This window comes from Panicum virgatum, chromosome 7K, assembly GCF_016808335.1.
Source record: "Panicum virgatum strain AP13 chromosome 7K, P.virgatum_v5, whole genome shotgun sequence".
Taxonomy (NCBI): Eukaryota; Viridiplantae; Streptophyta; class Magnoliopsida; order Poales; family Poaceae; genus Panicum; species Panicum virgatum.
In genome coordinates, this window is record NC_053142.1 from 36,575,900 (window position 1) to 36,591,368 (window position 15,469).

The 15,469-nt window shown below is 45.9% G+C and overlaps 4 protein-coding genes and 1 long non-coding RNA gene across 8 annotated transcripts; 2 read left to right on the forward strand and 3 right to left on the reverse strand.

Moving 5' to 3' along the window:
* Window positions 1–223: 223 nt before the first annotated feature.
* On the forward strand, window positions 224–2,485 carry LOC120641247. Its single transcript, XR_005662205.1, has 2 exons — window positions 224–444; window positions 1,234–2,485. It is a non-coding gene; the product is annotated as an uncharacterized LOC120641247 (long non-coding RNA).
* A 385-nt stretch (window positions 2,486–2,870) lies between these two features.
* On the reverse strand, window positions 2,871–3,317 carry LOC120640198. The gene has a single exon (XM_039916061.1). The coding sequence runs from the start codon at window positions 3,315–3,317 to the stop codon at window positions 2,871–2,873; it is 447 nt and encodes a 148-aa protein (XP_039771995.1).
* Window positions 3,297–4,277, reverse strand: LOC120641246. The gene is made up of 2 exons (XM_039917287.1): window positions 3,994–4,277; window positions 3,297–3,909 (listed from the first exon to the last, which is right to left on the reverse strand). The coding sequence occupies exons 1-2, from the start codon at window positions 4,233–4,235 to the stop codon at window positions 3,351–3,353; spliced, it is 801 nt and encodes a 266-aa protein (XP_039773221.1). The 5' UTR covers window positions 4,236–4,277; the 3' UTR covers window positions 3,297–3,350.
* A 602-nt stretch (window positions 4,278–4,879) lies between these two features.
* LOC120641248 (plant intracellular Ras-group-related LRR protein 3-like) lies at window positions 4,880–7,754 on the forward strand. Its single transcript, XM_039917288.1, has 3 exons — window positions 4,880–5,710; window positions 6,633–6,799; window positions 6,868–7,754. Exons 1-3 carry the CDS (start codon window positions 5,012–5,014, stop codon window positions 7,511–7,513), a joined length of 1,512 nt encoding a protein of 503 aa, XP_039773222.1. The 5' UTR covers window positions 4,880–5,011; the 3' UTR covers window positions 7,514–7,754.
* Window positions 7,755–9,750: 1,996 nt separating this feature from the next.
* LOC120641249 (protein NBR1 homolog) lies at window positions 9,751–14,548 on the reverse strand. 4 transcript variants are annotated; one of them, XM_039917291.1, is made up of 8 exons: window positions 14,277–14,548; window positions 12,154–13,264; window positions 11,925–12,063; window positions 11,569–11,659; window positions 11,250–11,465; window positions 10,965–11,117; window positions 10,221–10,877; window positions 9,751–10,138 (listed from the first exon to the last, which is right to left on the reverse strand). In XM_039917291.1, exons 1-8 carry the CDS (start codon window positions 14,352–14,354, stop codon window positions 10,037–10,039), a joined length of 2,547 nt encoding a protein of 848 aa, XP_039773225.1. In that variant the 5' UTR covers window positions 14,355–14,548; the 3' UTR covers window positions 9,751–10,036. The 4 variants fall into 4 exon arrangements, with proteins under 4 accessions (XP_039773225.1, XP_039773224.1, XP_039773226.1 ...); XM_039917290.1 differs by having other exon boundaries at window positions 11,925–12,066; XM_039917292.1 differs by having other exon boundaries at window positions 9,751–10,122; window positions 11,925–13,264.
* Window positions 14,549–15,469: the final 921 nt, after the last annotated feature.

A 15,469-nucleotide genomic window follows, 5' to 3' on the forward strand; every position in this document is an offset into this window, starting at 1 on the left:
GGACGGACACACATGGACTGCTGGCAGTGAACCCACAGACATGGCACATTGGATCGTAGCACTAGACGTATGTCCCAGACTGGAAACAGAAAATAGCCGGTCCCTAGAAAGCTAGTAACCCGTTATCCTGAGCCGGGTTAGGGCATCTCCAAGAGTTCCCCATTTTTACTTGCCATCCTAATTTTTTGACAAAAAAAGAAAATTAAGTGTCCAATAGCTTGGTAAAGAGCTTGGCAAATTTACCAACTTGGTAAAAATCCCCCTCCCGGCGCGCATATATCCGCGCGCGGATACGACTCCGCATCGCGAAATCCGGCCCCGTCGCGACTTCTCCCGAGCGCGCGAAGACGTCGGCCTCTCTCCCGCGCTCACGAGGATTTTTCATCGCCTGTCCTCCCCATCAGATCGATCTCGTCACTCTCCTCGCCAAGTCCGCCAGGTCAGGTTCGTTCTTCCTCCTCGATTGTGATTTTTCCTTGGCCGCTGTTTCTCCGATGGGCTCGAAGCCGACGGAGTCCAAGACGCCGTCGCCGGAGTGTCGATTGGCACGCGGCCGTCGATGTGGTAGACGGCCCTGCGGTGTCGCGGCCGGGTACTCATGCTCGCACGCGGAGTCCACGACGCACTCCGCCGCCAGGTTAGAGCCGAAGCGCGTGGCCACCTTCATCCGGTCCCGGCTGCCCTTGATCTGGTAGACTAGCATATTGGTTTAGAGCCCAATCTCACTGGTTCAGACTAGGGATACTGAGACTAGTTTAGAGCCCAATCTCACTGGTTTAGAGCCCAATCTCACTGTAATTGCTACTGCCCTGTAAATTGCTGCTCACGCCTTGTGCAGGGATCTGAATTTAGAGCTTTGGGGGAGATGAATTTGTGCAGGGATATGGTAGACTAGCATATTGGTTTAGAGACCAATCTCATTGGTTCAGACTAGGGATACTGAGACTAGTTCAGACTAGCATATTGGTTTAGACTAGAGACCAGAACGACAGAACTCCTTCCATTTGCCATTGTCCGATCTCATTTTTTTCAGACTATATTTCAGACTAGTTCAGACTAGTACTGATCTCATTTTTTTCAGACTATAGCCAAGCTACTAGTGTTAATAAATCATTGAGCGAGCCCATTGTTTCAGACTAAAGTTCAGCCTAGTTCAGACTATAGTTTAGACTAGTTCTGATCTCATTTTTTTGCACTAGGGGGGCTCTGGTCATTGATCTTATTTTTTTGTAGACTCATTCAAATGGAAGGAGATGGATTCTTGACAGACATTCTTCTCGATCAAGATAATGGTGGTATGGAGGACGACCTCAATATTCCGATCACACAAGGCATTACTTCCGAAGGTCAACAAGCCCATGTGGAAGTGCAGCCAAGTCGCAACACAAAGGGATCGAAGAGGACAAAAAATTTTGATTGGAAGGAAGACGAAGTTATATGCTCTGGCTGGTTGAATGTTAGCAAAGATCCCATTAACGGTGCCAATCAATCTCGTTCCATGTTTTGGAGTAGAGTTCATGCTTTCTTTGAGGAACACAAGCAAACTGCAGCTGTGAGGACAGAGAGTTCCATTATGCATAGGTGGCTGACAATTCAGTCACAAGTGAACAAGTATTGTTGTTGCTATGATAAGATTGAGCGTAGGAATCAAAGTGGACAAACTATCCATGACAAGGTATACAATATGTGTTGAATATTTACTTTAATCAATTTCGTATATTTGAACTGCACATTTATATATTGTCAAATTCTCTCAACAGATTTCAGAAGCATCCAAGTTGTACCAGGAATTAGACAATGACAATAAGTCATTTACTCTTATACATTGTTGGAATATATTGAAGGAGGAGGACAAGTGGAAAACCAAGAGGATTGAACTTGCCGAGATGGAAAAACTATCAAACAAGAAAAAACAGAAGTCCAGACCAAGGGATACAGAAGGCACCAACAATGATGAAGATGCAGCAAAGGAAGTTGCTCCAGAAACCGAAGCAAGCAAAAGGCCACCGGGGGTAAAGAAGGCAAAAGAAGCACTTAGGCAAAGCGGTGGTGGCGACGCTTGCATGGAAGCTTTGGACAAGATGTGGTCCAAGAAGGAGGCTTTCGACAAAGAAAAGTAAAAGGCAAAAGAGGAGAGGTTCCTGGTTGCACTAGAGATAGAGAAGAGGCGAGTGTCAATTGATGAAAAAAAAGCTGAAGCAGAATTGATTAAAGAGGAGAAAGAAATAATGTCAATCGACATGACTTCCCTCACCCCGCTACAGCGTCAATACTACGAGACGATGCAACAGAAGATTGTCGCTAGGCATTTGGCAAATTAAATTTAGTTCTAATCCTGAAAGCTTTAGTTTGTTTTTTTATTGAGCACAATTTTTATTGAAGTTCATGTATCCGTTTACTGAACCTTAGTTTCTGTTCGTGATTGTCAATGCAAGAATTGCATAATCATATATGTTCTGGTACTGCTGTGAATGTTTCTGAATGATATTGCCACCTGCACCTGAATGTTCATTGCAATGATCCTGCAAGCTGCAATGATCCTGCTAGCTGCTAGCTGCAATGAATTGCCACCTGAATGATATTGCTGCTCCTGCTAACTGCTCGTCATTCAGTGACTGAATGATATTGCCACCTGCACCTGAATGACAAGAAAATGAAATGACCACCTGCTAGCTGCAATGATCCTGGAAGCCACCTGCTAGCTGCTGCTGCTGATTTGGCGACCACAACAAGCAAATGAAATGACAGTGAACTAAATGACAGGACACATGTTTGATGACCAACCGAAACAAGCATACATGAGTCTAAATGACAGGACACATGTTTGATGACAAGATACATGAGTCTCATATATAAAATTTTATATACAGCTAATACAAGTCCGGATAATGGTTCCAAAGGTGCTCGATGAGGTCTTCTTTCAACTGCATATGTGTTTCCTTGTCTCTGATCCTTTTGTGTGCATCAATAAACTCATCAAGTGTACGAGTAGGCTGCCCATGATCAGGTTGCACATTGTCACCTCCGTATTCGAATTGCTCGTTAGGATCCACGACTCCTTCATCTTCAACAATCATATTGTGCATGATCACACAAGCCCTCATGATCATTCCTAGTGTCTCAGTATCCCAAATGCGAGCTGGTACTCGAACAATGGCGAACCTAGATTGAAGAACCCCAAAAGCTCTCTCGACATCCTTCCTCGCTGCTTCTTGCACTGTAGCAAAATATTTCCTCTTGTTCCCCATAGGAAGACTGATGGACTTCACCAAAGTAGCCCATGAGGGGTATATACCATCTGCAAGATAATAAACCATCGTATAATCATGACCATTAACAGTATAGTTCACCTATGGAGCTGTACCTTCCGCCAAGTTTTCAAACAAAGGAGACCGGTGAAGGACATTTATATCATTATGAGATCCAGGCATTCCAAAGAAGGCATGCCATATCCAAAGGTTGTGCGAAGCAACAGCCTCCAAAATGATAGTGGGCTTTTCCACATGACCTTTGTACTGACCTTGTTTTTCATAAGGACAGTTCTTCCACGCCCAATGCATACAATCGATGGACCCTAACATTCCAGGAAAACCTCTTCGCTCACCCATTGCAAGTAAGCGTGCTGTGTCTGACTCATTGGTATATCTCAGGTATTCATCTTCAAAAATATCAACAACTGCAGCAACAAACCTACATAGTGACTCGAGTACAGTACTTTCGCCAATGCGAACGTACTCATCGGTTGCATCAGCTGGAACCCCATAAGTGATCATACGAAAAGCTGCAGTGACTTTTTGGAAGCAACTCAATCCAAGTGTATTGGCCGCATTCCTTTTTCGAACAAAGTAATCATCGTGTGCTTCTACCGCATTCATTATGCGTACGAAAAGATCCCTAGACATCCTGTACCTGAAGAAAACAAATTAAATTTTAAGCACTCGAACAATAATTCAGCAGATAATACAAACCAAACCGAAGTGAAAGAACAACAACCTTCGACGAAAAATTTCAGGGGTGTATGTTGGATTAACCGCCAAATAATCTTGAAACATCCTTTCGTGGCCGCCTTTTCTGTCCCGATAAAGAACTCTATGGCCAAGGACCGAGCCACCATGACTTCTTTTGGCATTGGAATAAGTATGCACAATTTGAGCAGCTGAGAATATCACGTAGTCATCGTCATCGGATGATGAATCATCCAATTCTCTTTGAACAAGGGACCTCTTCAAAGGCATGACGCACCCCTGAAACAATAAGCATCAGGCCATCATGTCATAAAAAAAAATTCCTAGACCCATTCATGGAATCATGGATAGTGCCGGGTCTGCTTAGTCTACAGAACGTTGATCAGGTATTTCCTATGCTGAATTTGGTTTTGTAAATCGCTGGATTATATTTTTCCTCTAGATCACACAACAAAATATGATGGCTGGCTAGAGGCAGGAGATCACGTACTCACTCTATTGCGATGCAGGTTCAGTAGCCACCGATTGCAGGGATTTCAGAGGTGTATGTCGCCGGTAGCAGGGAGACCACGCCAAGACAACACGAAGCGACGGCGGCGGCGGCAGGAAGAAGGCCGCGATGGTGCGTGAAACAGGCATGAAACAGGCCGGGATGCTGAGTGAAACAGGCCGCGATGGCGACGGCGTGAAGCAGGCCACGATGGTGCGTGAAACAGGCTAGCAACAATTCCGACCCATCCATATCCATACATAGTATTCCCATAGTCCATGGATCTTCGTCTTGCGGTAAACGAACTTTGACCTCCTGCAGCTGGGACACTGCAGTCCGGGCGGGACCGGGAAACTACCCCACGAATCTGCCGGCCGGGCCAGGCGGGCCCACCCACCCCGCCTCCCCCTCCCCTCCTCGTCCCCCCTCCTCGCCGCCGTCGCCGTCTTCTCTTTCCCAAACCCACCGCATCTCGGAACAGCTTCCACTGCTCCGCCCCCGCCCCCCGCCTCCCCCCCTCTCCACACTCCGATCTCCGCACCCCGACCCGGCAGCCATGGATCCGGCGCCGCAGACCCACCCGATCCTCTCCTACGTGCTCTCCCGCATCCCCACCCTCTCCAAGCCCAAGCCCGCCGCCTCCGAGTTCGACATCGAGCAGCCGCCCGCGCGCACCCCGTCCCCGCGGACCCCGTCCACCGCTGGGGAGTTCGAGCTCGTCGAGCGCATGCCGGGCCTGCGCCACCCGTCCGTGCTCCGCGCCATGACCCGCGCCGTCGCCGACGTCTCCGCCGCGCGCTCCGCGCTCCTGGTGCTCGGCCCGCGGCCCGACCACGAGCTCGTCGACTCCTCCCGCGCCATCGTGGCGGCCGCCGAGGCCGGGGACTCGCGGATCCCCGAGGGCGACGTCGAGGCGTGCCGCGCGGTGGTGCGGCTCGAGGAGACGCACGACGCCTACGAGGCCCTGCTTCAGGAGGCCGAGGCCAGGCTCGAGAGGGTCTACCGGTCCGCGATGGAGGGGACGGACGTGGATGACGGGGCGGCAGAGGGCGGGAAGGACGGCGGGCCCGCGGCGGGTGCGGAGGGCGGGGACGCCCAGGTGCAGGAGGAGGTGGTGGCGGTGCTCAAGCAGGCCGAGGAGGGCAAGCCGGTGGAGAGCGTGCGCCTCGTGGATCGCCAGCTGCGCCAGCTCCCTGAGGCGTTCGGGAGGATCCAGGGGCTCCGCGTGCTTGACGTCTCTCGAAACCAGCTCGAGGTAACAAACTATGCATCTTCATGCTTAACTAGATCTACATGTTTAGGGTGCCTATGCCACTGCCTTCTGCCGATGAGCCATGAACTCCTGCGAAGGATATTGATTGTGTATGAATGTGCCTGATCCCTTCTGCCGACACATTGCTACTTCTCAAATTTGCTATTACTTCATGATCCGTGCACAAATAGATATAGGATGTGGACCAATCTGGTAGTTACATTTTATAACTGCAAGAATCAAGAGTGGTTGAATTAATTTTTTTTTCAACAGTTCACATTTGATTAGTAAATACTAAAATGCCCATTCATGTGTTTGTAATGAGTTTTAGATGAAAAGCTGGTTTTGGTTTGGCATGACAAACAAATAGGCTATGCTGGTGCTACTGCTGAAGGTTAGAATTAGGAAATTAACAATACCTGAATCTGCATATTGCAAAAACACAATATCGAACTGTAGGAGGCTGCAAATGCATTATACTTAGAATTGCTATATCATGCAAATGATTTGCTTATATGATTGACTCAAATGGGTCCATCCATCTTTTTAGATTTGTTGAATTTAGTATAAATCCATGGTATCTTTTTCGGGTTAGAATTTGGAAACCATAGTTTGAAGTAGGGGAAATATCTTTTGTTCTTTACTCAAAAAATATATATCTTTTGTTCTGTTTTTTTATTTCCCAATTTTGCTTTTCTGTATGTGGATGTGATGATATAAGTGTATAGTTGTTGGCATATTATCACTGAAAGAAGTAAAGCAAATGTTAGGTACAAAGTGCTCATCATCTTTCTTGACTCTTAATCAATAGACTCTGAATGTTTTTGAGTTGTAATTTCTTAACAAGATCTGTGTGCATCTCATCAGTTTTGGTTTCGTCCCCTGCTTGATTGGTTAATAAATTTCTATTTCAATGTCATTATAGGTTATTCCTGATGCTATAGGAGGACTTGATCATCTTGAAGAGCTTCATCTTGCTGCCAATTCTCTGATATCTCTTCCTGATACCATTGGACTGTTATCCAATCTGAAGGTTCTGAATGTGTCAAGTAATAGGCTCAGGGCACTGCCAGATAGCATCTCCAAGTGTAGGTAGGTAACACTCTGGTCCTTTTCTTTGGCTGGTAATGCTATCCAACTGATTGGTGTTGCTACTCCAGGCCACTGGTTGAGCTTGATGCGAGCTACAATGGGCTCACGTACCTGCCAACAAATATTGGCTATGAGATGGTCAATTTGCAAAAACTCTGGGTCCACATGAACAAGTTACGATCTCTTCCATCATCTGTCTGCGAGATGACATCGCTCTACCTCCTGGATGCCCATTTCAATGAACTATGTGGTCTTCCATCTGCCTTTGGGAAACTTAGCAGTCTTGAAATTCTCAACCTTAGCAGCAACTTCAGTGACTTGAAGGAGCTGCCCGCTTCACTTGGTGACTTGTTGAGTCTGCGTGAGCTTGACCTGAGCAATAACCAGATCCATGCTCTTCCTGACACTTTTGGTCGTCTGGATAAATTGGAGAAGCTTAATCTAGAGCAGAACCCCCTGGTCATGCCACCAATGGATATTGTGAACAAGGGTGTTGACGCGGTGAAAGAGTACATGTCAAAGAGGTGGCTGGACATCTTGCTTGAGGAAGAACAGAGGCGCATCGCGGCGGAGATCCCACAAGCATCATCAACTCCCAAGGCTTGGCTGGCGCGCAGCGTCTCCTGGGTCACAGATGTTTCTGGGAGCCTCGTAGGGTACCTTAGTGGGAACGAGAAGTCAGAAAAGGATGCATATCTGGACCAGCAGTTCTGATTCCCGAGAGTTAAACCTCAATTGCCTGGTGTGTGCGTGTGCGCCTCATGTACATACAAATATAGTTTTGTCAAACCTTGTCAGGTCATATAATCTTTACTCTGGTTTTACTCCATTGAATAAATAGTGTTGAAACTAACAGGACTTGAGAGTACACTCAAGATAGCTGTTGTGAAGAGATCAACTTGTATTGATTTTGGCCGGTTTTTGCTGTGAATTCTGACAAAAACCTCTTCCTGTTTGTTTGGGTTCTCTGGTTGTTTGTTAATGTTCAGCATACGCCTAGACAAAGTATATCATCTTATTCCTAGAAATCACCTCATTTGTGTTTCTTGATGAGGCACATATATGATTTTTAATCAAATTTATCATAAATCATTTTTCCATCTTTTTTCACGGAACTTATTTTTGCTTTTTTCCACGAAAACAATTCAGTCTCTGCAAGTCTGAAAATGAGACATCTTTTCATGAGTTCAGGAAAGTAACATTTGCGTATGCCTTCTGAAGACTCAAGAGACTGGCAGGAGCCCAGGATATGGGAATGGAACACCACCACGTATTTTAATGGTCTCATGATCAGTTTAAAACTATATTTTAATGATCTCATGATCAGTTTAAAACTAGCCCATAGTTCTTTTGCAAGTTGCCATATTAGCAATAGCCAGTGAATCTGAACAATTTTCCCAATGCGCAAATTCCTTGAAGAGCCTACTGAACACATAACCCTTTTTTTTTTGGATCAGCTGGTGCGTATTAATTGTTTTTAATAATAGAGCAGCATCTCCAAACATTGGTGTACTCAGCAGATCAAGAATTCAAGATCCTTCTCATGAAGAGGACAAACTTGCAGATAAGACAAATCTTGGCAGCTACGCATTCCTGCAATAAAATTGGTTTGTGTTCACAGATATTTGTTTAAAATAGGAAAAAGTTTTTAGTTTCCTCTTTCAAGGAGTAAATTGCACTCAAGGTACCTAAACTATTGGGCGATTCCCAGATTGGTACTCGAACAAAAAACCATAACAAAAAACCATAACATTTTGATACCCTGAGTGCAATTTACTCTCTTTCAAGGAGTAAATTTACTCTCTTTCAAGTAACAAAACTATTGGGGTCTGGAGGGAGGGCCCAGGGGGTTCACGTGATGGGAGATCCAGTATCAAAATGTTATGGTTTTTTGTTCGAGTACCAATATGGGAATCGCCCAATAGTTTAGGTACCCTGAGTGCAATTTACTCTCTTTCAAGTAACATCCCGACTTGTTTAGGTGATAATCATTCATTTACTTCTTCTGTAACATAATTCATAGTACGTGCGTGCTTGTTTGAAGTTTGTTGATGAAAAAAGTACCAACTGAAACGTATCCCCAAATGTTCTTCATTTCCAAGGATGTGTTTTTATAAAGCTTCATTGTTTTTTTTTGGAAAGGAAAGCATCATTATTTTTCCCCCAATGCTTGTAGTCTTGTCATGTCAGCTGCTGGAAATAGCAGAGCACCAACTGTCGAAGCTGATCAGGCTTTGTGTATGAACAAATTCAAATTAGTAATTTTTCAAGGATAATATGGGCATCCACAGACTAGGCCTGTCACGCCACTCATCTACAACTACAAGCCAATTAGTTCTTTTTTGAATAAATAGCTTATCCCATCATATATTTATGGATGGAGGTAGTACTGATTTGTGAATTGGACCTCATCATATGTATTCTTTTTTATTGGAACAGTGAGGTTATTTCTAACGATATCTGTCAGATACAAGTTGAATCAGCTGCCCAAGTATTCCAGGTTCTCTATGAACCCATCAAGAATCGGGGTACTATATTGTAGGAAGAGCTTGGGTTGTCATCAGATGTTTGCATGCAGGCAAAATATCTTGCATGAATTAGATTCATCTGGTTGTGTGGATGGGGGAGGATTGTAATGTTGATATGGATCTTGCAACTATTTTGCATGTAATCATGAGTGGCTTGCTAAACGGAGAACTGGGACCATGCTACTTGCTCGTTGATACAGATTTTATAGCTATTTAAAACATGTGATTTGCATTTGTAATCTTTCTTGCGCTACTTGCCTTCTGTATTGATGAATGTGGTGCCTTTTCTTCTCTGGACTTCTATTTTCCGAACACCAGATGAGAACGGGGGATTATCTCCCCTGTTGAGGAGAATTCGGAAATCCAAAGAAAAAAAAGTCCCCGTAGAATTAGCCCTCATAGAGAGAGCACACAGCCGCGATATGGGCAAGGGAGCCAAAGACGACAATTGAACTAATGAAACTCCAAAACATAAAGGAAACTGAACCACGATACGGAGTTCACCGACTAACTTAAGCTGTTTCAGCAAAAGGATCACCCATAGGCATAGGGCACCGGTGACCATTAACCAGCGACGCAACACAACCAACCCCCACATCCAAGGTGTCTAGGCATACCGCGCTACTTCCATCTACTTATTTCATACCACTACTACTTATCTACAGATAAGTTACTGCGAATTGCCGCCAGCCGCACGGGACGACAACCATCACTGATCCTTCTTCGCCTTGGTCACGAGGTCCGTCACGATGAATCCTTCCTCATCGCTGTTGTCAACCACCTCCTCGTTCATCTCTGCGTCATCAGAACCCTAGATGCAATCAGACACGCCCAGGTTGAGAAAGTTTTCGAATCGGTGTAAAAAAGGATGGCTATAAAGTGTTCATACTTACCAGATCAGAGATATCCTCCTCATGGAGGGGATGCCACTCGTTGAAACCACAGAGATCGACAACAGACTGCTCCAGGTCATAGTTGTTCTGCCGGAGTACCTGCTTGTTCAGGTCAGCCTGCAGGAAACCCAGAACCTCAAGCTCACTCATCATCTTCTCCTCCAGGTGGTTTACGATTTCTTCAGGCGAAGGCACAGTAGCAGGTGCAGCTTCAGACACATGAATGCTAACAGGAGCAGGAGCAGATGCACTAACAGGATCAGGTGTAGGCATGGAGTTGGGCAGGGGAATGGCTTCAGGTGCAGGCACACAAGCAGGCATTGAATCCGATGCAGCCTCGGCAGATGAGGCAGGAGCCTTAGCGATTAGAATCTGAAATGGTTCAACTGCTGCTGGGGCAGAGGACATATCATTAGGAGTAGGTTCAGATTCCTTGGGTTTCATGGTTTCACGTGCAAGTGTGCAGGAGCTTTTAGGCCATCCAAATAAAGGTTGTATGGGACCACGAGTATAGCTTCTAGGCCATCCACGTAAAGTTTCTACAGGAGCACTGTTTACATCGAATGTAAAAGGCCTTGCGCATTTGGCTACAGGGAACTGATTGAGATCCATTGCAGCAGCCTGTTTGTCACCACTGGTTTGAATAGGTTGCTCCACCTGCACTCAGAGAACATGTCAATGATCAGATAAATGGAAGCATCAAAGGTGGCAAGGACAAAAAACAGTAAAGGGTAGTGTAACAACCTGAATATGAACCCAAATTTGCTGACCAAATTTGACACCTGAGGGTAGCGCCAATCTCCAGTAAGATATGTACCTACCAGGCTTCGCAGGGGCAAGAAAATCAACAGTAACATCAGTCTCTTCCCATGGATTTAGCCCCCCATTTGCTGAAATCTGCATGCGCATCAAATCAAAACTAAGTGAGGATTTAATGAAATTCAGTACACGATAAACTTGCATCCCATCCTGTACCCAACCATAAATTATGAGCTTACAAAGAAGCCAGATACGTGGATAAGTACATACCGCTAATCTGACTGAACTCAGGCATTTTAAGTGATCTCCACCAACCCAGACAAGCTGGATACCATACGGCCACGCGGTAGACCCGCTGTTACACATGCGCCAAATCTTCGTAAATGGAGTTGATGGCGCCATTGGTGTCCCATCAGGGACAGTAACATCCTTAATGAAGCGACAGTCAGCTTTCACAGCTGAAATCTTCCCCAGGATCTTCATGTTCTGAAAGGGTCAATCAAACAAATATAGACAGAATCCTATCATTCTTACCGCCCAGTAATCAAATAGACTCAGGCGAATTCATTAAAGTGTGTCTCGAGCTTACACATTTTGAAGCAGGCATGTTTAATCTGGTATATTCAGTCTCATTGCCCATGAGAGAGAAACATGCATCACACAAATCATAGTCTTCTTTACTGTCAGCAAAAAGTAATATGTCAGGAGAACAGAAAGAAAATTATATTCACAGCTAGCATTAACATGCATCACACAAATCATAGTCTTCTTTACTGTCAGCAAAAAGTAAGTATGTCAGAAGAACAGAAAGAAAATTATATTCACAGCTAGTATTAACATGCATCACACAAATCATAGTCTTCTTTACTGTCAGCAAAAAGTAAGTATGTCAGGAGAACAGAAAGAAAATTATATTCACAGCTAGTATTTAAGCCAATAACTTACACATTGGACTTGTAGCGAGGCCCAACGATCGGTGTGACCCCACAGCCATCACATTGTATCCATCTATGCTGTGTGCGTTGTAGGGTGCTCCCGTAATTGGTACCAAGACTTCTGTCAGAGCTCCCACAAGAGTTGACGCCTTCTGGATTGAGTGCACAACTACTAAACAAAGATGCCATGCGATCTCTCTGTGAACTCCCAGTAGAATAGAGTTTAGGATAGTACGTACCGATAGGTGAAGGTGGTGCATTTAACTTAAAAGGGCTATAGATGTTGGGTGGAGGGGGGAATGCTGAGTGTAAATCACCAGTAGTTTTTCCAGTATCTCCAGAGATAGGGTTGTAGGGGGTGAACAATGGTGTGGGAGGGTAGAGCACAGGTGGGGGAGGGTGGACTATAGGTGGGGGAGGGAATAGCGACGGCATATCAACATTGGCCATTCCATTGTATCCACAGGATGTATATGGCATAGGAACAGATCGTTGAGCAGGAGCACCATGAGAAGTGGTGGAAACAGGTGGCACAGGTGATATTACAGATTTTCCCTTACTGCAAGCATAAGATTTTATCTTAATCTCAGAATCAAGACTTCTCTTGAGATCAGATTTCATTGCACCTGAACTAGTAAAAACCAGTGAGCCCTTAACTGAAGGGCGTGACGGTGCCTGTTCAATTTGAGCAGTGGGATCCTCAGATAGTACATTCTTAAGACCAGCTTCAGATATCCCAGAATTTTGCCCATTCAAGGGCTCTGAATATGAACCTGTCATAAGTGCAGATTCAAGCTTAATCTTTGCATTTCCCAATTTATGTGAACCATCAGAAGAGCCACAAGAAGGATGCATGTTGCTACTTCGTGTAATCAGTTTAGCAAAACGGTCCAGCAATTCAGCCAATGATGGTGCAGATGATACAGCCCTAGAACGCAAGTCATGAGATAGTTTTGCAAGGACAGCAGGGACTTGCTCTGGTACAAACTTCAAGGCTTCATCAATAGCAGATTTCACCTGGGCAAGTTGATCTTCGAGAGAGATGGACCTTGGAGATTTGGAATTCATGGACTGCTTTTCTGTCCGAGTTGCATCAACATTGCTTCTCTTCAACTGAACATTAATCCTAAGAGGGTTCAATTTCTGATTAATAGTAGCATCTCGTAGATCATTATCATCATCCAACATGACGAAATCTCCATCCTCATCAGTATAGGTGAGGATGAATTCAACATCAGGACTGAACTTAAAGGCACTCGCAATCTTCAACTGGAGGGCAGGCAGATCATGATCAAAGTGCGATCCATCCACAAAAGCATTGAAACGCTTCAAAGTGTCGCCATATTTGACCTGAAAACCAGTTGACACGATTTCAGCAAAACAATTATGAACTACCACTAGGTGACACATTCATTACTATAGAGTAGGCGCATGTGAAAGCTGGTGGCCTGTGGATTAAAAGTAGGGTCGATTACTCGATTCACTATCCAAAGGTACCTGATGTATTAAAAACATAAATACCCTATAATCAACCTGTGTGAAGTTAATAAGAACACCAGATGACCAAAACTATAAGAGAATATAATCTCTTGCTTTTAATCAATCAACATGCAATTGAGAATAGGAAGCACGGTATCGCCATCCTCCATGCAAACGAGTAAAGCAACGCCCCAATAGAAACCCTTACAAACAAACGTGATCTAGTGCGATTGAACTCATCTGCCCTGAGGTTGCGCCACACCCTTTCACAAACCAAAATTCAGGTGGGAACGCTCTCCTCGTGGCCATAAAAAAGAAAACCCCAAAGACTAAAAGAATCATGCTAACGTATAGACTGAACTCATCCGCCATCAGATCACAAAGATTACATTTTTTAATGCTACAGTGTAAGTTTCAATCGTTTGCCATCAGATCACGAAGATAACAAAAAAAAATTGCTAGCCCCTAAATCAAATAGTCTAGCAATGATCTAATAAAATCCATAACGATCTTATCGTACGTTTATTAAGACGATCAATATGAAACAAATCTGATCTTGAATGCACCCACAGTGACCGGAACTTCTACTCTGCGAGCGCATACGGAGCACTAAACTTTACGATCCGATCATCCTCACCAGACAGCACCCTTCATCCCTATCCAGCGAGGGGTTTGACATCACTACGATCCATAACTAAACAAACTCGTGGGGGAACAGAAGGGGAAAAAAACACCACAGCCACTGAAAACAGATCGCCGCCGGGCGCAGAAAACCCTGCTTCACGCGACGGGCCGCCGAACCCTACTCGCGGCATTCCCCCCTCCTCCCCTCCCCGACCGGACGCGCAACGAAGGAACCGCGGGCGCGAGGGGGAGAGCTCACCTTGACGACGAGATCCCGCGCGTCGAAGCGCGGCCACACGCTGCCGCGTCCCGCCGGCGCGGGCCGGAAGGCGTCCATCGCGTCACGAACGGACCCCGGGCACAGCGGCGCGGTCCCGGTCCCCGGACCCTCGCCTCGCGTCGAGGCGGCGGAAACGGAAACCCTTGGGCGGACGATCGATCGGAGGTCGGGCGGATGGGGGGGAGGACTGTGCGGGTCGCGGGCGGAGGGGCGGAGGAGGAAGGAAGGAAGGAAGGAAGGGGGCGGGGGGCGGGGCCTCGCCGCTTCAGTGCTTCCCCCCTTTTATCGAGCGTTTCCGTTTCAGTTTCCTTCGACGAGGAGGGAAGGACGGGGGCGGCAGAGCCGCCGTGCGCCACGCCTGGGCCGGTGGGCCCCACATGTCGGCGGGAGAGGCCGGGGCGTTCGGTCGGTCTGTGGCGGTTTCGAAGGTTTCCGTTCCGTGGGGGGACGAGCAGGAGTTTTTTTTCTTTTTCTGTTCGTCCGAAAATTCGCTCTCGAGGGCCCGCTGGTCAGACGGTGGAGCGGACAGGGCCCCGGAATATGTAGTATTATATTATTTGTTTTTGGCGAGGAAGGATATGATATTGGTTGTCAGCGCGCATCTGCTGCCAACTTCGGGAGCAAGGAGGCAGAGATACGTCTGGCGAGCTTGCTTCCTGGAGGGGGTCACCGCTCACGGTTGGCCCGGGGGCCCGTCCGTGACATGTCGATGACACGTGGGCCACATGGATCCTTTTTGGTCTTATCTTTTTTTGCGGGTACCTTTTGGTCTTATCTTTGTCGACGGCGGACATGATCGTAACATTTTATTACGAAAATGGTTTTCTTTTTTTAATAAATATAAACCACCTCGTTGTGATACTGTTTGGTTCGAAACTGTTAGAAATCTAGGCAATTTTCGGTATATTTTAATTCCAAAATTAAATGTATAAACTAGCAATATTTCTATGACTTTAAGGAGTAAAATAAAACATGTGAACATGTTTATACTTATCACACATATAAGCATAAACAATATAAATAACCAAAGTTTCAGGGAGTACCCTAAAGCGGGGCCGTTGCCGGAGGCATTGGCTGCGCTGTTACCAACTGGAGTAGACATCTACTCGGTTGGCCTCAGTCGAAGTAGTCGAACTAAATCGGTGCAGGAAGAAGTTCGCAGTGCAGTCCCA

Excerpts from the sequence above, each read along its gene's own strand:
- LOC120641249 (XM_039917289.1), bottom strand. The coding sequence starts at position 14,354 with ATGGACGCCTTCCGGCCCGCGCCGGCGGGACGCGGCAGCGTGTGGCCG. Across the intron at positions 11,466-11,568 it reads ACATGCCTGCTTCAAAATGT|AACATGAAGATCCTGGGGAA; the intron begins GTAAGCTCGAGA and ends TGACCCTTTCAG. Across the intron at positions 10,139-10,220 it reads AGGAGGATATCTCTGATCTG|GGTTCTGATGACGCAGAGAT; the intron begins GTAAGTATGAAC and ends GATTGCATCTAG.
- LOC120641246 (XM_039917287.1), bottom strand. The coding sequence starts at position 4,235 with ATGCCTTTGAAGAGGTCCCTTGTTCAAAGAGAATTGGATGATTCATCA. Across the intron at positions 3,910-3,993 it reads CCTGAAATTTTTCGTCGAAG|GTACAGGATGTCTAGGGATC; the intron begins GTTGTTGTTCTT and ends TGTTTTCTTCAG.
- LOC120641248 (XM_039917288.1), top strand. The coding sequence starts at position 5,012 with ATGGATCCGGCGCCGCAGACCCACCCGATCCTCTCCTACGTGCTCTCC. Across the intron at positions 5,711-6,632 it reads TCTCTCGAAACCAGCTCGAG|GTTATTCCTGATGCTATAGG; the intron begins GTAACAAACTAT and ends ATGTCATTATAG. Across the intron at positions 6,800-6,867 it reads GATAGCATCTCCAAGTGTAG|GCCACTGGTTGAGCTTGATG; the intron begins GTAGGTAACACT and ends TTGCTACTCCAG.
- LOC120640198 (XM_039916061.1), bottom strand. The coding sequence starts at position 3,317 with ATGGTTTATTATCTTGCAGATGGTATATACCCCTCATGGGCTACTTTG.